At 38.3% G+C, this 22252-nt stretch overlaps 1 protein-coding gene and 1 pseudogene across 2 annotated transcripts in view; both read left to right on the forward strand.

Moving 5' to 3' along the window:
* LOC311292297 (polymeric immunoglobulin receptor-like) overlaps positions 1 to 22252 on the forward strand; it is a 52603-nt pseudogene that overhangs the window by 5475 nt on the left and 24876 nt on the right. The window lies entirely within an intron of this gene.
* Positions 313 to 6488, forward strand: LOC311291414 (polymeric immunoglobulin receptor-like; the record flags this gene model as incomplete). Its single annotated transcript, XM_084410451.1, is given in 7 exon segments — positions 313 to 421; positions 511 to 564; positions 2308 to 2451; positions 2454 to 2612; positions 3531 to 3612; positions 3809 to 4035; positions 6427 to 6488. Coding segments are annotated over 7 exon segments (837 nt in total).

Raw genomic sequence — 22252 nt, forward strand, 5'->3', positions numbered from 1 at the left:
GCTGTATGACATGCATTTTGCTAATTCTTTTATACATTTACTGATACATACAAGTCAAACTTAAGTTGCTATTTTCTTCGCTCAGGTCCTGAATGCACAACAGGATCAGTAAACAGAAAGCTAACGGTCCAGACTGTAGGATCTGTCATTATTCCATGTTATTATGACAGGAAATACACAGAACACAAGAAATACTGGTGCTTTCATGCAAAATCGTCATACTATTACTGCTCTATTCTGGCATATGCTAATGAAACCAAAGGAAAAGTGTCTGTAATCGATCATCCAGATCAGAGTTTCTTTACTGTGACTATGAGAAACCTGCAGCATGAAGACACTGGATCTTACTGGTGTGTTGAGGAGATTAGAGGATTATTTCAAGTGGATGAAACAGAGCAGCTTCATCTCACAGTTCAATCAGGTATGAGATGAGTTTCACATTCAGATGAATAATTATGAACCTGATTCCTAATAAATCTCAATCTCAATGACTTGTGTCTGTGTGTTCAGCTCCTGATGTGTCTGATGTGTCTGTGATGAACAGCAGTGTATCTGGACATGAAGGTGATAATGTCAGTGTCCAGTGTTTAATTGTTAAGATTAAACTAACAATAAACAATACATCTACAGTTTTGATTAATCAATCTCTGCATTTACTAATACGAGTTGTAGGCCTATCTGTTAACATTATTTAAAGGTAAATTTTTTTGTTCAAAATTAACAAAATGTGAATGAGTCAATGCATCATCGTTCCTTCTTCCAAAACGTGTTTTTGTCTTGCCCCTGATTCGCCCATGTGTGTCTCGTCACCTTTATTTATACAGCGCTTTATACAATACAGATTAGCCATCTACAGGGATAAACAGGAAAATAATGATTCTATAATGCGAACCGAATTCAATTCTGTTTTAAAGCAGCTCTAAAAGGACAATAGTAAACAGTGATTATTCAGTTGAAATCACTTTAGTGTCGATCCAGTTTGGTTCAATAACTGTAAAGTTAATCAATTGTGAAATGAGTTCAGTTCACCCATAAAGCAACCAGCTCAGTTCAGCTCTTATCCAATAGTGTATTCAAGTCAATAATATTGCAGAATAGTAAGTCATAAATAAATAAATAGAGAAGTTGCTCCGGCTACTTTGACCCGTGTCAGAGGTTAGTTTTCACGAGTGAGAAAGGTTGACATGGAGCAGCTAAATCTCAAACCTCCAGGGAATCACCCATTTAAAGAGGAGAGTCTGCTGGCAAAAAGAGAGCGCGACAGAGCTCGTAATAAAACAAGAATCAACATTGGCTTGGAGATGATTTTTTGGAGATGGTGAAAAAAAAAAAAAAAAAAGGATTTGAAATGTTGTAAACGTGACGCGGAGATGGCATTTTTATTAATAATAATAATAATTCGTTACATTTATGTAGCGCTGTTCTGGGTACTCAAAGTGCTTTAAATATGGAAGGGGGAGTCTCCTCAACCACCACCAATGTGCAGCATCGCCCTGGATGATGTGATGGCAGCCATATTGCGTCAGAACGCCCACCACACACCAGCTTACTGGTGGAGAGGCGACAGTGATGAAGATAATCAGTAAATGGGGATTATTAGGAGGCCATGATGGACAGAGGCCAAGGGGCAAATTTGGCCAGGACGCCGGGGTTACACCCTTACTCTTTTTCGAAGGACATCCTGGGATTTTTTTTAATGACCACAGAGAGTCAGGACCTCGGTTTAACGTCTCATCCGGAGGACTGTGCTCTTTGACAGTATAGTGTCCCCATCACTATACTGGGGTGTTAGGACCCACACAGACCACAGGGTGAGCGCCCCCTACTGGCCTCACTTACACCTCAACCTGGTTTTCTCAGGAGGTCTCCCATCCAGGTACTGACCAGGCTCAGCCCTGCTTAGCTTCAGTGGGCAACCAGTCTTGGGCTACAGGGTGATATGGCTGCTGAATATTGGCAGTTGATTATTATTCAACTGGTAAGGCATTTTGTTGAACTGATAAATTGCATCATGTAGCTCTCCAACAGAGTTCCCTGTGAAGCATTATCTATTGTGAAGGGTCACATTCATCCGCACAGTCACGCAGAGCCGAAGCACAACCAAATCAATGTTCTTCTGCAAAATGCATGCAGTTTTTTATAACCTTTAATGCACTGTGAATGCGAACTAACATTAACAAAGGTTAACAAATGATGTTAAAATTGTTACCTCATGTTAGTTATTGCATCAACTAATGTTAACAACTGAGAACTTATTGTAAAGTTGGTATCATTATCTGTCTGTTATCTGGTTCGATCTGTTTTTAGGTTCCTACTGCACCGTGACGACTGTAGGAGATCTGTCTGTGCTGGAGGGTCAATCCGTCACTGTCCCGTGTCACTATAACCCGCAGTATATCAGCCACGTGAAGTACTGGTGCTACGGCCGGATGAAGGACTTCTGCTCCAGCCTGGAAGGGTGACGATCGCGGATGACTCCACTCAGCATGTGTTCACCGTGAGCATGCAGAACCTGACGGAGGGGGATTCGGGGTGGTACTGGTGTGGGGTGGAGCTCGGAGGGATGTGGGTTGCTGACAGCACTGCCTCCCTTTATATCAGCGTCATTCAAGGTGAGTTAAGAAAATCATTTGAATGAAAATACAACTAAACCTTCACAAACTAAAATATAGGCCATGCTAAATCCGTCACACTACTATATCTTGTATCATCAAAAAAGTAATTTTTATTATCAAAGCTAATTAGCATTTTTTTTTATTGTTAATGTTATAGTGATAGATAAAACCTTTGTCTATATAGCCTATATAGCCTATATTATTATTATCATGACAATTACATTTCCTTCTATATTTGTATTATGTACTATAATGCAGAAAATCTCATTCACATTACTGCACTGTGGAAAAATATTTTTTTATACATCCTTTAGTTTATGCTGATTTAAAACTAAGTCAAATTTGATGATTTGGTGGGGGAATAAAAAAAAAATCCTAGTATTCCTAAAATACTCCTACAAATGGTTTTTTTTATATATTTTTTTTATATTGATAATAATAATAAGTGTTTCTGAGCAGCAAATCATCATATTAGAATGATTTCTGAAGGATCATGTGACACTGAAGACTGGAGTAATGATGGAGTAATGGTCACAGGAATAAATTGCATTTGACAATATATTCAAATAGAAAACAGTTATTGTAAATTGTAATAATATTTCACAATATTACTGTTTTTACTGTATTTGATTAAATACATTTTCTAGTTTATGCAAAATGCATCTTTTAAAAACTTAATTTTTTACAGACACCAAACATTTGAACAGTAGTATATATTTAAATGTGTGTGTGTATTCCCCTTTTTAAATGTGACCTTTTCTGCTGACTGTATTGATTTAAAATGATTGTTCCTCATATTGATATATATACTGATATTTTGTGCATCCCTAAATGAAATCTATAAACCACTGAAGCGTTTGTGAAGGTGTCATAGAGGTGTAGTAGTCAGCGTAACTCATGGTGGTTTTGTTGCAGGTGTGTCAGTGGTGAACAGTATGGTGAGTGCAGATGAAGGCAGAAGTGTCACTGTTCAGTGTCGTTACAGTAAGAACCTCAGGTAACCTTCAACCCCCCCAAAAAATAAATAAATGAAATTCGTTTATTTTCATGACAGTAAATTCCACTGAATTCTCATTGCTGTAATGCATTAATAATATAGATTTATATACATATGTAATACAATTTTTGTCTATGCTAAACTTTTTGCTGATTCATTTTGTTTTTAAATCCTTATATTACTGTTTTCACTGCAGGTCCAGTGAGAAGCGGTGGTGTCGCAGTGGGAACTGGAACTCCTGCATGGTGACGGATTCTGAGGGAACATTCAGCAGTAGAAACGTGTTCATCCACGATGACAAGAACAGCATGTTCACTGTGACACTAACGCAGCTGGAGATGAGAGACTCGGGCTGGTACTGGTGTGGAGCCGGTCAGCAGCATGGGGCTGTTCATGTGTCAGTCACAGCGCAAGCCACAACACGTATGTTTCACAGAGCCTATCACTAACATCACAAACTACATTACAGTTTTTTTTTGTAGAAACGTGTATGCAAAACTCGCTGTCACAATGTCAGATGTCAAGATGTTTTAAGTGCTGTATGGTTGCTGCCGCATTGCATCACTATGGAAGTTTGTTTGGGAATAGAAAATAACTTCATTGTGACTTTTTATTTCGCAATTAAGACTTTTTAAAATTACGAGTTTAGATATAAATTCAGAATTGCAGGACATTATAAACTCGGAATTGTGAGAGATAACATCAGAATTGCGAGAAATAAACTTGCAGTTGAGAGAAATAAAGTAAATAAATGAGAGATATAAACTTGCAATTGCAAGAAAAAAGTCAGAAATTTGAGTTTTTCAATTCTAATGAACTTATCTCACAATTCTGACTTCTCGCAGTTCTGAGTTTATAACTCTCAGTTCTGACTTTTCTTGTAGGTTAATTGTGAGTTTATGTCTCGCATTTCTGACTTAATAGCAATTTCAAGTTTATATTTCACAATTCGGACATTATTTCTTAAAATTACGAGTTTAGATATAAACTCAGAATTGTGAAAAGTAAAGCCTGAATTGTGAGATATTAACTCGTAATTGCGAGAAGTGTAGCAAATTAATATAAATAAGTAATCATAACTTATTATTAATTATAAATATTTGGATCAGTTAATCGAATAACTTGTAGCTGATTTAATATTACAATCAAATAATCTGTTCATCCAATGAACACTTAGTACACTGTAAAAAAATTCTAACCCTCCCAAATCAAAAATTTCAAGTGACCGATAACATCTAAAATTTTCAATTGGCCCAAGTGAAATTCTGTAAATTTCAATTGGCCCAAGTGAAAATCTGTAAATTTAATTTTATAATTTACAGAATTTCACTTGGGCCAATTGAAAAATGTAGATGTTATCGGTCACTTGAAATTTTTGATTTGGGAGGGTTAGAAATTTTTTACAGTGTATTGATCGTGTCTTAACTCTCAGAAAGGATATTTTTTATGGCCACAGAAAATTAACTCTTTCCTTAGCATGTAGCTGTGATAGCATCATTAAATTGATGTTGATTTACATGCAAGGGACCAGAATCCACTAGTTGTGTGAATGTACTCACCGTTTTATTTAACTAAATCACTAACACATAACTATCTAAACAAACACATACACACAATCCTGCATGCTTGGGCAAAATGGAAAGTGAAAGTGAATGAAACTGGAAACAGAAACAGGGAATGAAGCAAGGAAATGAGTCATTTAACCATCTAAACAGAACCATCAGTTTCTGACTTCAAAGCTCCTTGTCAAGAGAGGTCCACCTCTTATAATAAACCTCAGTTTAGTTAATTGTACGATACTTGCATTGCCTTAGATGTTGAAAAAGTGTCTGGATGCAGTCTCAGGATAAAGTCTTGGTGCTTCTGTGAGTCCATGGTGTTGAAGTTGCAATCAATTTCTTCCGTGTTGAATGAAGACATTTTGATGAAGTTGCGATGTTAGTCTGACTGTTTAAACATAGCTGGCATTAGTCGAGGCCTGAGGGGCCGGCCGAGGCCCACAGAACAGCAACCAGAAGATGCAGAAAAGAAGGAAGTGGGATCTGTGCGCTTTAACCTCTGAGGATGGTCTGTCATAGGGGTCATGAGACTGTGGTAACTTAAGCTTTCGGAGGGAAAGTTTACGATTATTTCTCTTCAAGCATGGTAATTTGTATATGTAACTAGATTGGGTGTTGATGCAGAAACTATTAAAGACAACTATTCTTGTAATACTAATATGTTGCATAGGTATCAACATAATATACACGATCATTTAGATCATCAAAATACAAATTCATAGATAACATGGTATAGGTCAGGTTACATTAACTGGTGGTTCTATCATAAAGCATGCATACAGTATACAATACAAAAGACACTATACAGGACAGTAATGATCACACACAATGTTCTGAAGATATGCACGTTCCTTCATAGCGGGTGTTCTATGAATGAATGTGGAAGAGTCCTTTTTATGGTCATTATATGTGTTTCAAAAGGGGTATAGAGTAAGAGTTGAGTCTTTCACTTTCTTTTTGGTAAATGGCTTTCATGCCTGGGTGTTAGTTGCTCTCCGGGGGTTGTCCACAGATACCTTGGTGTCTCGTTTTGTTGTTGGTTGAGGGGTTTTAAAGATTGTTAAATATAACAAATAATTATGTCTGATAGGTCCAGCAGATACAGATGAAAAGTCAGAATTGTCTGATAAAAAGTCACAATTACCTTTTTTTTTTTCTTTTTTTTTTTACGTGTGGAAACAGGCTTCCATACATCACTGATCTGAAGTTAAACTCTGCTCAATTTTGTCACATTTGATCTCTGTCCTTGTGCCAGGGGCCACAGTGTCTCCTGTCCAGTATCTGAAGACAACAGTCCGGACTCCATCTGTAAAATGACCCTCACAGGTGACCTCTGTATATTTCCTCATGGCAGATTTCACATGAAGGGATAAAACGCTTTCAGCAATGAGCAATACTGAGATCTGTCACATACACTCTTAAAAATACACTCTTCTCTATTGGCATTGATGGTTCCATGAAGAACTGTTAAAAATCCATGGAAATGCTCAATGCTTCTTTACAGTAGAAGAATGTTCTTGCGATTTTTTTTAAATGTTCTTTACACTAAGAAAATAATGTTTCTTTTAAGAACTGGTCACTGAAAGGTTCTTCTATGGCATTGCTGTGAAAAACCCATTTTGGAATCTTTATTTATAAGAGTGTATGAATGAATATCTTTTACCAGTAGTTGATATTTGGGTAACACTTTATTTTGATGGTTCCTTTTGAACATTCTTTTGACTATAAGTAACTTTGCAACTAAATGTCAACTAACTCTCATTTAGAGTATTATTAGATTGTCTGCTAACTCTTTATTGTTCCTCAAACAGACATTCTACTGACTATAAAAAGCACTAAATGGTTTAGCTCCCCAGCGAACTCTTAACGCATTTTAGTCTATTGCGATCTCAAAATTCTGGCTAGTTGATAATACCTAGCACATCAAAATCGACTGCTGGCGGTAGATCCTTTTCCTATTTAGCACCAAAACTTTGGAACAGTCTTCCTACCATTGTCCGGGAAGCAGACACACTCTGTCAGTTCAAAGCTGGACTAAAAACACATCTCTTTAACCTGGCATACACATAACACATTATAAACTTCTATAATTCAATGTTAGGCTGCATAGATTAGGTCAGCCGGAACCGGGAACACTTCCCATAAATCCAGATGTACTCGTTACATCATAAGAAGAATGGCGTCTACGCTAATATTAGACTCTCTGTTTATCCCATAGACTGTAAAAAAAGATGGACGACGCCCCTTCGCTCTCTTCCATTGATGAGAACTGAAGCCGCCAGAGTCCCGATATGGCGCTGACATATTGGAACTTGAGTCTGCGCAGTAGCGATCTCGGGACCAGACCTGCGCAGTCGTGAGCAGGAAGTAAAGCCGCGAAATCAACGCTCCGCCCTCACTCTCGCTGAATGCACTCAACCTGTCAATCACAGCTGTCAATCATGACGTTACACCACCGCATCACGTAACTAACTAAAAGCCAACTTATTTTTGAAACGGACACTTGAACTTACATCAGCGTGATAAAAATGACAGCAAATGAAATAAACCACCTTTGGAAAAAAGATATTTGAAGTGTAATTTAATTGTTTAGTTGGTCTCACGTCCCGTTGAATAACACGGGGAGGCGGGACTTATAACCTATTCTAGGACCAGTCACCGGGGGGCGATCGAGACGTTTTGGCTTCACTTTTGAGGGCTTGTGCGGCACGCTTGGTTTATCCCGATGTTTACCGCAGTCCGCCGGATCCAGGCCGTATCCAGATCTGATGAAGGACCTGCGCCTGGACATGGACATGACGACAACTGTCACGGTGTGGGTTTATGTCTTGTTCTTGTCTGTCATGTGTTCCCCTGTCTTTTCATGTTTAGCTGTCTCCCGTTATGTTGATTAGTCTTCCCAGGTGTTTCTCATTTACCACGCCCCCTTGTTATCTTGTTTAGCTTGGTTGTCTGTGTATTTAAGCCCTGTGTCTTAGTTCAGTCATTGTGAGTTATTGATGTTGTGAGGTTGCATATTCTTTGTTCTGTTCCTAAGTCTGAGTTTATGTCAAGGTCCTAGTTTATTTAATAAATCACAGTTGCACTTGGATCCTGCTTCTTGCTTCCTGCTCTGCATCGTAACAACAACGCAGTCTTGAAGTGTCAACTAGTCTCTCCCCTGTGAAGGCCTCCTTCTCCTTCCCTTTAACTCTGCAAAGATAAAACGCTGTCAAAATAATTCTGGTTTACGTGGCTAAAAAATTCACGATAAAAAAACTCTGTATTATACGGTTTTAAGGCCAGACAGGTAATTTGTTGAGGTCAATTTGTAAAGAAAGACGCCTGCGCACATATATATTCAAACGCGCATATAGACTAAACACGTAATACTCAGTAGTAAGCTCAGCTTACAAGTGTTGACCACAAACAACCCATTTATGGTGTGACTGACTGCAGTAGTTCTGTAAGTGTAAAATGAGAACTACAGTAGATAAGGAAACATCGCCACAACCCAGTAATACCAGAAGGAACCGCTTTTATGTCGACTGCATTGCATGTAAAAGTAAATAATTATTTTTCAGAATAATTTTAGACTTCTTGTCCAGGTGATGCATTTGTGATTTTTGTAACATTTGCAATCAAGCATTATGACATTTTATTGTAAATAAAGATTTTTCACACAAGCAACCACAGAGTACGGATACAGGAAGTGAGTCTAATACAGCTAGAGCTTTAAATCATAGGCAAACCCTCTTGAGTGATAAGCTGTGTCTGTGGTATTAAGAAAGGGAAAAGAAGACGTACGCAAAGATGATGCAGAGAGAAGAAACATTGCAACTTTTTTCCAGAAGGAATGTCATTTTGAAGAAGTTCATTGTGTTTTTCCTTTGGTTTATAACAGGCAAGTGTTGAGTTTATTCATACGGTTAGTTGGCATGTTCTGCTGTATGACATGCTGTACTCCAGCTAAAACTATTTCAAACAGCATTTTGCAATATTTATTTTATAATACAGACTTTTATTAATAGAGAAATTAATTTGTCATGCCACTGGACTATTTAAGATAAACCAAGTGAAGATAAAAAGTGCCTTTGAAATAAATGGTGACTAGTTAGACAAATACTGCATTTTACCTTATACATTCATATTGATTTTGACTTGATCTTGATTTAAAAAAAAGTCCAAGCGCATGTTTTGTGTTGCCTATGTATTATTATTATTATTTTTAATATTTTTTTTACTGATACTTAAAATAAATGGTGTATAGCATGTGCATGTAAATATGATTTTTTTTGTCATTAACATTGATAAATAAGTCAAACTAAAGTTGATCTTTTCTTCGCGCAGGCCCTGAATGCACAACAGGATCAGTGAATAGAAAGTTAACGGTTCAGACTGGAGGATCTGTCATTATTCTGTGTTATTATGACAGGAAATACACAGAACACAAGAAAAACTGGTGCTTTCATGCAAAATCATCATACTATTACTGCTCTATTCTGGCATATGCTAATGAAACCAAAGGAAAAGTGTCTGTAATCGATCATCCAGATCAGAGTTTCTTTACTGTGACTATGAGAAACCTGCAGCATGAAGACACTGGATCTTACTGGTGTGTTGAGGAGATTGGAGATTTATTTCAAGTGGATGAAACAGAGCAGCTTCATCTCACAGTTCAATCAGGTATGAGATGAGTTTCACATTCAGATGAATAATTATGAACCTGATTCCTAATAAATCTCAAATGTCTTGTGTCTGTGTGTCCAGCTCCTGATGTGTCTGTGAAGAGCAGCAGTGTATCTGGACATGAAGGTGATAATGTCAGTGTCCAGTGTTTCTACACTTCTGGATATCAGAATAAACTCAAACAGTGGTGCAGATATAAAGATCAGAGCTGTTACACTGGGAAGAGGACTGACACATCCCAGAATTCATCAGTCCAGATCAGTGATGATGGGAGAAGCTCCTTCACTGTGTTGATGACTGGACTGAGACTCAGTGATTCTGGATGGTACTTCTGCTCTGCTGGAGATCTCCAGGTTTCTGTTCAACTCACGGTCACTGGTAAAACTCATTCACAAATCAAATCTTTATAGGTTTTCCTGCTGGACAATTAAGGGGATAAGGCTAAAAAATGTTTGCATCTTTTTCTTTGTTCAGTTCCTGATGTCTCTCTTGAAGATCCACATGTTGTTCTCACTGTCACTGCACCAAAACCAAGTAATGCAGACTCTTACTGGTGGTTATGATAAATTCATAATAAATAATGGTATTATTTTATTCTTTGACAGCAGTTGTGACCACAGAAATATTTGAGAGCAACCAGTTAGATAAGTAAAATATTAATCAGGATTTATATTTTCTGTCATGGCCTGATTATATGATTATAAATGTATAACACTTTCGATACTCCACTTTAGACATTCTAACTTTGCAACTATATGTCAGCTAGCAATCATCATTAGAGTATTAGTAGACTGTCTGCTTAATATCCGCTAACACTTTATTTTCCCACAACAGACGTTCTACTGACTATAAATAACTTTGCAACTACATGTCAACTTATTCTACTCACCCTAACCCTAATCATAACCCTAACCATACAGTCTGCTAATACTAAGTGTTAGTCGACAAGTTTGCAAAGTTACTCATAGTTAGTAGAATGTCTAAAGTGGACTATCGAAATAAGTGTAACAAATTTATTTACATAACAGTTGAATTCTTTGTATTTCTAAACATTGTGTCTATTTTTTGCATGTGTTGTTGTCTTTTCTTTCCTTTTCCCAAAACCAGGTATTATAAGTCCATCAAATAATTAATAAGAAAAATGCTTTATTCCCACTTTTTTTTTTTTTTTTTTTTTCTGACAGCAACTGTAAGTACAGACACCGAGAGGAGCACGTTAGTATTAACATGGTTTCATTATTCAAATTGATTGAAATACAGTATGAGCAATGTAAAAAAAAGAAAAAAAAGTTATTTAAATCTACATGATGCGTCTTGTTTAGCACTTATCTTTAACTTATGTGTAAACACTATTTGTTTATCTTTGTGCTGTTGTCATATCTTTCTATATCCTCTCTTTCAGATGGCACGGGATGGAGCGTTTCTGTCTGCCACAGAATTAGAGATCAGACTATTCTCCACATTGACCTGAAGGACTTTTGTCTGTCAATAAATAACAGGTTTTGTGAAACTCATTAGATTTGTATTTGTTACTGTCAAGGTTAAGGTTAGCAGTTAGAAGACTTTAGTTCTGCAGTAGGAAGTCCTCATTGCAGCATATTTTGGCTAGGAACACAACCCCCCCCCCCCCCCCACACACACACACGCAGACAGGAAGTGATGCAGTTACTGCAACAATTAAATAGTGGCATGACAGACTATAGAAAATAATAAAGAGATTTATAATAAGTTAATAATAAAGCATTTTCTAGTTTACTGACTCCAACTAAACTCTGGTAACACTAACCTTGTGAATATAGTTAATCTAGTGCACTGGTGTGAACTTCAGGGGGACAAAAAAAAAAAAAAAAAAAAGGCTTTAATCCCAGCTTTACACAATTTCTGCCTGTCTTACCCTTTTGTGTGCAGTTGTCTGAGACTGACGCTATCCACCTGATTGTGCATTGCAGAATAATCTGTTTTCTGAATGTGCAAGACTTCTGATTCATCAGCCGCTAAATAACTATAAGAATGACAAAGTGCAGTAAACAGTAAAACTCTTTGTGCTATAAATCAGTGCATTTATGATTACGATAATAAAGTAATATGATAACAGTTTGCAAAGTTAAGCAGCATTGGCTTGTACAGCTCAAATGACTATGACACCCATAAGCTTCACACATTCAATTTACAAACGGCTGCGCACTTTCATTTAACACACAGGGGATACGGTTGGGTTCGCTGCAGGACTCCAAATGAACACAGTATGAATTTTGTATGTTAATCATGAGATACGTTTAGCAGAACCAGTGTAACTGCAAAATTTGTATGTTTCTGTCTATATATCTGCCCAACTAACAGAGACACTTTCAATTTCAAAATTATGTTTTAAATAAAATAAGGTTAAGAGAATGTTGTACTAACATTATTGTAACCTTTTAAATAATTTTCTAATCACACAGAATGATTTTAGAAATATTGCAAATCACTGTTCCCACAAAGTTTTCAGAACATAAATCCGTCAGCTGGTGATATCTGTGTATTGGAGACACTGTATTTTTTCCCGCTCAAATTGTACTCTTTCCTGTCAATTCTCCTAATAAATCCCAATGTCAGTTACATCTGTAATGGTCATAAGTAGAACTGGATGAAATGTCAGTATTTGGAGATTTAATTGTCATTAGTTCATGTTGTGTTTGACTTTTAGTTGATAAACTATGTGACTTTCAATTCCTGCAAAAATGCATTACTACCTGTGACATATACATGCATGCCAATAAAAAAGAAAAAAAAGATTTTAGCTTGGTAACACTTTACAGTAACGTTCAGTTCATTACAATTAGTTAATGCATTACTGTAAGAATATTTATTAATTATGGCAGAAATAATTATTTTATAATTATTAAATCACTTTTGATTAGCTCTATAAAATGTATTGAGGGTCATTTGTTTTGTGTGGATGTATTCATACATACATTAAATTCATTAAAATTATTCATTTTCTCATGGTGAATAAGCCAAGGTGACGGTTGCCGCTGGTGGGCGAAATGCGATAATCGTATGCGAATGTCGTGTGTAGTGGAAAGGCGGATTAACAGACGTCGGCCTGTGAGAGCTGTGTGACTTAGACTTAAAGCCCATGTTGCAGGTTAGAGTACCCAGTAAGCCAGAAAAATAATGTAGGAACTAGATTTAAATATAAACATATACTTATAAAACGCTATTTAGGCTTCTGGAGTCGTTTTTGTGAGAAATTTTTACTTCCGCATTTGAAAATGCTTAAACCGCCGAACCTGAAGTGACGTAACATGAGGTAGAGCGGTCAAAGTAAATCAACTAGCGAATAGGAAAGCAATGGATCGCAATGACAGCTCGGAAAGGGAATTGTAGCCTAAATGTTTACTCATATGATCTGGCGCGGATTAATGCACAGGCTTGCGTAGGCTGCAGCCTAGGGGCCCCACGTGTGCAGGGGGCCTCGGATTGGCCAGACAATTTTTTATATATATATATTTACTTAAGCGAGAACCAGGCACGGCACGGCGTTTGGATGGGCCAGACCAATTGTGAACGTTAAATTAAAAACGTTATCCAATCACTGTTTAACCTAATAAAAATTACTGACTAATATACTGTTAAATTATCTGTGAGTATACATAATAGCTTGATGCTCTTTAAATATTTTGTTGCATTGTAAAAAAGTTCGGTGCATAAGACGGACCTATCCGCGATCGCTCTCCATGGTTCTGACCAAAGAAGAGCGCTTTGGAATCTCCATTACGCATCATACCTGGGCTGCGTTTCCTGATAATGTTGTCTCTTAGCGCGCTACGAAGACTCTTAAGGTATAACTTAACTAAAGGTATACTACCACTAAAGGTATACCATTGCTAGGCGTCTTCAGGGCTATCATCCACTCGCGAGGCAGAGGCGCTGGCGCCCTCCTAGCAACGGCGCTGGTCGCGCTAGCTGCGCCAGCCGCGCTAGCACCCTGGGGTGGCAGAGACGAAGATGTGCTAGGTGATGTGGATCTCAGCTCTCCTTCATCTCCTGGTTGCAGCGATGACTCCGAGACTGTACGTGCGCGTTTAAGGTACCTAAACAACGACTGTTGCAACAGGGGTGAGGGCTGGGTTGGAAAATACAATCTTGAGAATAAACTCATTACATTTCGAGAATAAAGTCGCTGTGTTTCGAGAAAAAACTCGTTAAATTTCGAGAAAAAAAAAACTCGTAATACAATCTTGAGAATAAACTCATTAAATTTCGAGAATAAAGTCGTTGTGTTTCGAGAAAAAAAAAAGTCGAAATGAAATGTAGAGAATAACGCATTCGATCAGAGTTCATTACGAGGCTGAATCCAGTTACTTATTCGTTTGTTAGGCTACTTATTGACGCGCGGACCTCCCCTTTAAATGACGCGACGCTTCCTTAAGCACCCTGTGTGTATGGCATTGCTCGCACCAAGCTCTGTTAGAAATGAATGAAGAAATTCTGCATTTCTCAGCCATATGTAAGGGTGCGTTAAATCCGACTAAATGGAGTAATAGAGCATATATTTATCTAGTGGAAACCGAAATATTGGCACAAATTTCTGTAGGCTACCATTTATTATTATTTATTTTTTTAATGGACCGTTAAAGTTTTAAATGGGACAAACAAATTCAGAGTCGCCTTATTGCGCCATCATTCCTACTAGTTGTGCATTTTCTAGGCCGCATCAGAGGGTGCGTTAAAGTGGACATTATCCCATTATAGAAGAGCTGTTGTCTAACGAAATCCAAATTTTAAGCAGTTTTTACTGTGGAATTATTGTTTTATGAAGCTTTGAACTTGACACATTACACAATGCACAAATAGCAGTCTTGCATTTTCTGCATAATTCATGGCGCTGTTTCTCACCCGCCTATAGGGTGCATTAAAGTGGACATTATTCCATGATAGTACAGCTCCTCCTCTAGCCGACCTAGACGGCTTTGTTACTGAAAGAAAGTCTAAAATATAGCTTGACTAAGTGATCCAACTCTGCCATGTCCTCTATAAGTAGGCTATGCAATGAACACTGATCGAATGCGTTATTCTCTACATTTCATTTCGACTTTTTTTCTCGAAACACAACGACTTTATTCTCGAAATTTAATGAGTTTATTCTCAAGATTGTATTTCGAGTTTTTTTTTTCTCGAAATTTAACGAGTTTTTTTTCTCGAAACACAACGACTTTATTCTCGAAATGTAATGAGTTTATTCTCAAGATTGTATTTCGACTTTTTTCTCGAAATTTAACGAGTTTAATCTCGCATTATAATGACTTTAATCTCGAGATGGTTTTATTTTTGTATTATTGCTTGGCCCTAATCCGTATGAAAGTGAGCATGCAGCATGAGAGAGATATGATACATCATGAGATGCGCAATATGTCTGGAGACATGGGTAAAACATTTTGACCACTTCATTAAGTTTTGTTTTGTAGTCTCTTTTTTAAAAGATTTTCGTTTTGTATAAATTGTATCTTAATTTTGATCAATGTTTTATCATCCAATTGCCTGTATTTAATAAATAAGAAGCAAATATATAGCAGACAATGTAATAAGGCGCCAACAGATCACTTGCATTGCACGTGAACTGGAGGGCACCGAAACTCAGCTTGTGCCTCACAGATTTGAGAAATATAGGCTATCTATTATAGAAAGCTTGAAATGTCTACTTTTAAACGAAAATATTCAAAACAAATAGGCTACTCTCTGAATATGTAATCCATATGAAATGTGCATTTCTCTCTGGCGTTCATGGCGAGTCTGCATCGTCAACTTCATCTTTGCAGCGACACAGAAAACACCAGTTTATTAATAAATAATTAAATGTCTTCTTGCTATTTTAGACACATTCATAATCATTACTTTTACCGGTTCTTTGTGGCAAGCTTTATGCATGCGGTCGTATGCTTGAGTGCAGCTATATTACATAAACGCTCATTATCCTGTATATAGCCTAAGTAATTAAATTAATATAAAGGGGCGATTTGTCCACGAATGGCTTAAATGAACAACTACTAGTCGACTAGAAAAAAAATTTAGTCGGAGGCAGCCCTTATTCCACATATTTTCGAACCTGCAGGCCATTCTGGGTTGAGCGAGCGACCCTGCGGAGCGGAGCAGGGGTGCGTTTCCCGAAAGCATCGTTAGCCAACTATGGTCGCAAGTTCCGTCGTTATCAGCATAGTTCAACAATTAGGTGTTTCCCGAAACCATCGTTCCAACGAACGTTCGCAAACAGCATTGCAAACTTGTGTGGTTGAAACGACAGCTCTCGAGCTGTGGTTAGAAGCTTCTAATTTACATGAGATGTAGACTGAATAAATCCTTATCTTTAGCAAAATAAGCAAGCTGACATTCAGTACAACCTGTGTTATTTATTTAGAATACATACAAATGTAATTTACGTCTTTTAGTTTGTCAAGAGATTTAAAGCACCGTTTTTGAAGACTGCGCATGTGTGAACGTGCTCTACTATGTAAGAACGAGCCAAATATTGAGTCTGGTAATAAAGCAAAATAACTGAGAAAAAATAGAAATGGTCTTCAGATGCGATGTCTGTAGCTTATATGACAAAATCTAGCGTTAATTCGATCTCAAACAGATTAATTAAAATAAGTTATTAGTCCACCACGTGCGAGACGTCATAAACCAAAGTGGTTGAACGATACTTTGTGATACGGTTTCGGGAAACAGTCGTGACTAGCTAGTTGATTTCTCCATCGATGCATCGTACTACGGTAGTTAAGCAGCGAGCTATATAGTTGTACGGGAAACGCACCCCAGGATATTCAGAAATGCGCTTTCCGCTCACGAGCTCTGGGGTGCGTTTCCCGAAAGCATCGTTGGCCAACTATGGTCGCAAGTTCATCGCAATGTCCATTGAACTCTATTGTTAACGACGGAACTTGCGACCATAGTTGGCCAACGATGCTTTCGGGAAACGCACCCCTGATCGGAACAAACCCGAACCTCATTGCGAAAGTTCAGCAGACAGAAACATCAAAATAGACATAACCAGCTTTTTAAAATTGTTTTTAAAACTAAATATTTAGACTATTTTAGCACAAATTATTAGCTTATTGTCATAATTAGAATATATTAAAAGTTTTTTTTGTTTTGTTTTTTTGAAGAAAATGTTTGGATGGGCCTCACACAAAGAGCAGCCTAGGGGCCCCTGACCACCTTAATCCGCCCCTGCATATGATATATATATATAATTAATTTATAATTGATATATATGATGATATCATATAATTATGAGCCTGATAAGTGAGCAGGATAGGCCAGGGTTAGACAGAACAACGGTGAGTTGTGGTGTGAGGAGAACAGGACGAGAGAACAGTGTTAGCTTATAGATGTATTCACGTTAGCCGACGATATGTATAACACTATGCTCAGATCACAATACTGTACAGATTATTATCATCATGTATCAGGCAATAGCAAAGCTAGTACAGACCCTTACCTGCATGTGTTGTGTGTGTCAGCCATTAGGAGACAGTTTCCAGAGGAAGAGGGACTTTATAAAGGCTTTGAATTTACCCATTTGGTGACGATGAATAAAAAAATGATCACAATCACAACTGTCTTACTGTATAAAAACTTTATATGTAGAAACAGCCAACACAAACATTAAAGTCGGTTTGTACAGATTGAAAATGAATTATAGAACATAATATATTATATAATATTTATATTAATAATAATAATAATAGTGTCGGCTGCAGACTAATAAACAAACACATAAATGCATTACATTACAAGTTTATGTACGATATGTTAATGAATTAAATTAAGACAAGGCACATTTTGTAAAACAGATGTACAATAAGTGATCTCTGACGGATCCGTGAGCGTCATGTTTCCCGCTGGCGGCCGAACCACATGCTGATGGCGGACCGTCATCACCGGGCGACCCGATGAAGGAGCTGGGACAGTGTGCACATATCGCCGGGATTATAATCATTCGGTCTATAGTGAACGCTACACACTACCGCGTTTTTCAAAGCAGAAGCAGAAGTGAAGTCCCGTCTCTTACCCGGCACAAAACGCACGGCACGGAAGATTGCACCGTCCTTTTTCTTATTCGGAAACCTGTGGACTCGATGTCCTGACAGGCCATAATTCACAATCATTTACCACGACGATGATTAATTGAAATACAATAAGCACAGAAAACACACTGAATCATGACCGCTCCAACTGAATACCAACCTATCTCCACACTGAGCGCGAACGCAGTCGCAGAGCCAAACGACTACCTCATGTGACGTCATATGACGCGATGGTGAAAAAAAGCGCTTTTTCAACACGGTCAAGGAAACGGTCACGTTTTCTATTAAATTTGTGCCCTTATGTCTTGCAAGACAATTTTTAATCCTGCATTTACTTTTCATATGGTATTTTCATACAAGGTTATATTAATAAAAAAAAAAAAAAAAAAAACCTGCAACATGGGCTTTAAACTTTAATGTCCCCGAGAGGCAATTTGTTGTACAGTACAGGTATATTGACACATAATCCACAACACAAACACTATCCACATGCACAATATCATAAATAATAAAACTACTTCACATTACTTGACATATATTTGATTGTGTTATTGCCATGGGAATGAATGAGTTTTTTGCTCGGTTTGTTCTGAACCTCACTCCCCTGATCTCAAGAGGCGCTCTAGCGACTGACACTTAGAGACTGCGATCTTTAGCCTCCCATGCAACAGGCCCGGTTCGAGTCCCGCTTAGAGCAGGCGGTTCAAACTGGAGGGGTTACACAACCTCTGGCCACTTTGAGTGTAGATCATAAACAACTACGAGGAAACGCAAATGATGGGGCACATTATGAAGTTCACCGCAGATTTCAGTTGCACGTGGTCCCAAAATTGAGTTGGCCAATTCAAGGCCGGTAAAGACCCCAGTGGCGGTGGGGGTGGTGGGCCGGTTTACCCGCTTGCATGACATGAAGTACAGTCCCGAACAAGCAGCTCAATGTCTTTGTCCAACCCTGGCCACCATACAAGATCCCTACAACGCTGCTTCAGTTTGACTATCCCTCATGCGCCATGGCCAGCACTCGTCCTCTGAGCTTAGCAGGGATAATGACACAATGTCTACAGGACAAGCATGTATCATTTCAGCATGAAAATTCATGTTTCGGCTGGATATCTGTTATGACTTGAGCTGGCCAGCCATTAAGGATATACTGGCGGACAGAAGAGAGGGTGGAATCAGCAGTTGACTCCTCTGTGAGTTCCTCCAAGGACATGAAAGCAATGAGGGGTGTATGCACATGTTGAATAAGATCCTTGTCCTCAACCATGACAGGAGGCATTGGGTGATGGTGGCACGGAACGGACATTTGTGATTAAGATGATTAACTTTTCAAAAGACATTTTCCATTGATTTTTTTTGTTTGTTTAATATTAATTTTAATATCAATTAAAATGACATAATACTATAATACTATTATTATTACATAAATAGTTTAAATCTTTTCTTGATTTCTCTGAGTTTTTCCTTAACAGACATTCTACTGACTATAAGTGACTTTGCAACTGTCAACTTATTCTACTCCTCATAATCCTATAATCATAACCCTAAACAGTCTACCAATACTCAAATGAGAGTTAGTTGACATGTACTTAAGTTACTCATAGTAACCAATTTATTTATCTGTGTAATAGAGTTGAATTTATTGTTAAACATTTTGTCAATTTTTGCACGTGTTGTTGCCTTTTCGTTAGTGTTCTAAAACCAGGTAATATAAGTGGATCAAATTATTAATACAAATGTGCTTTATAAACAGTAAACATAGTTTACTATTTTTTTTTATTTTTTAAATGTACAAGAAATCTACACGATATGTCGTGTTCAGCACTCATATGTTCATCTTTGTGCTGTTTTCATATCTTTATATCTCTTCTCTCTGGCACATGATGGAACGTTTCTGTCTGTCACAGAATTAGAGATCAGACTATTCTCCACATTGACCAGAAGAAAATGGACTTTTGTATCTATAGATAAATAACAGGTTTTGTGAAACTCATTAGATTTGTATTTGCTACTGTTAGCAGTTAGCAGACTTTTGTTTTGCGGCAGCGGTAGGAAGTCCTCATGAGCCCCTTTCACACAGAGATTCCGGAAAATACACGGATAAAGTGACCCGGGATTTGACCCGGGTTCGTTTGATTTTGGTTCATTCACACTGCCAGTGATTTTCCGGAATCAGAGAGTGCGTTCACACACAACCCGTAAAAATGCCGTAAAGACACGTGACATCGATGTGACTTGTAAAGTTGTAATCTCTTAAGTTTGCTTATGAGCTGCGATCTCTGTTTGACAGCTTGCGAACGATCCCGGCTTCAGCGTCATCACTACGACACGGCAATATTCGGCTTTTGTTCACACAGCGCGCGTTCCGGGACTGAACACGGCAATGTTACTAGGTCCCCAACCCGGCATCGATCCCGGCATCAATCCCGGGTCGTGTTTGTGTTCACACAGAAGGCGCTCTGGCAATTTGCCGGCAATTTCCCGGGTTCAAAGCGCTGTGTGAAAGGGGCTATGGACTACTTGCACTGAGCCTAGAAAGTAACGTTTGTTAAAGGAGCTGTATGTAAGATTGTGGCAAAAACTGGTACTGCAATCACTTTCAAATTACTGTAGAGCAGTGTATCCCCTCCCCCTGCCCCCTGACTCGAGGTTGCCAGATAGGCTGCAGGATCCAGCAGGAACGTAGGCTGACACGTTTGTAGCTGCAGCTGTGGTAACTAGAGCAGAGCTGGCAACCCTGATGCTGAAACACAACTGACTTTGTGATTGGTAGATAGGTGGAGGGTGGAGCATCAGGCCAAAACACAACATGACAACATCAACATCAGGGGCATGTTCAAGTTCAAAACGGTGCGCAACGTTTTGTTACGGTTTCCGGGTTGAACGTCATGTTTCCTGGAAACGGCGTGCACCGGTGTGCAACGGGGTTTGAGATACGTTTTCTCTTGTTTGGTGGGTGTGTCAGAACTGCAGTCCAATCAGCAGGGTGTCAGTGCTCGTCTAAACGACCGCGATGCTGAAGTGTGTGAGACCTGATGAATAACATCAGTACAAACATTTATATATTTTAATTAAATATTGTAATGTAATGTAATTGATATGTTTATGCCCAAAATGCTGAATTAATAGTTGACTGTCATTCTCCTCTACACTGTGTGCGTTACTGTTTAAGATTAGCTAATTAAATATTTATCATCATTCCATTTATGGCACGTTCTGCACACCATCGCACACAAGCAGTCCTTTTTCTCAGTCAAATTCATTTAAAAATGAAAACTCAACAGGTATGAAATATTATCAGTAAAAGAAAAAACACTGTTAATGAGAAGACGTGCACTGGACCGCTGCAGGTTAGTGGGGAAATATATTTATTTACTATCGAATGCACAGTTGGAAAGAAAATATATTTACAGAAACATTTCAACAGGTTCAAGATAATTCATGTTAACGCATGCGCTGAATGCTGTTACCGGAAACTTCTGAGCTCTAATAATAAGTAGAACATATTAGAACATATGAGACTTCTGTGGAAGCAGTTGTGAAAGTCTTCTGATGTAATATTGAAGTTATCCTTGTACATGCTATTTGTTGGAAATAAAGCATAAAAAAAAAAAAGTTGTGCAAGTAGGCCATTCTAGTGGCCAGGATCCACCCACGGAGACAGGAAGTGACGGTCTGATTGACACACCAACCACAAGTGACCAACCACATTCTTTCCAAGTGTCATTTAGGGGCGGGGTTATCTGAAATCAGTCACTGCAATAATCAAATATTGGCCATAATTAAAGGTGGTATCAGTGATTTCAGGCCCAAAAATATATATATTTTTTTTTTCCTAACGATCCGCTAGCTGCCCGCCCCATAAGCATGCCGTCAAAAAAATGCGTCTCTGTAGGCAGCCTAGGCTCTGAGATCTGCACACAAAAACAAATGGTTTCACCAAACACTCAAAACAAAAACAAATAGTGTTCCAACCAATCACCGACAGGGGGAGGGTGTTGTGAGGTTTTGAGCCAGCTTCTTCTTCAGCTCTGACTTCGCTTGCAGCCGTGCACGAGCACAAAACCTCACAACACCCTCTACTATTTGTTTTTGTTTTGAGTGGTTGGTGAAACCATTTGTTTTTGTGTGCAGATCTCAGAGCCTAGGCTGCCTACAGAGACGCGGTTTTTTGACGGCATGCTTATGGGGCGGGCAGCTAGCGGATCGTTAGGAAAAAAATAAGAATATATTTTTGGGCCTGAAATCACTGATACGATACCACCTTTAAAGCTAGCTTTACATACTCTCGGCCTGCGCTTCCCCTTTGAGCAGTTGTCTGAGACTGACACTAACCACCTTATT

The sequence above is a fragment of the Rutilus rutilus genome (genome assembly GCF_951802725.1).
Source record: "Rutilus rutilus genome assembly, chromosome: 6".
NCBI lineage: Eukaryota > Metazoa > Chordata > Actinopteri > Cypriniformes > Leuciscidae > Rutilus > Rutilus rutilus.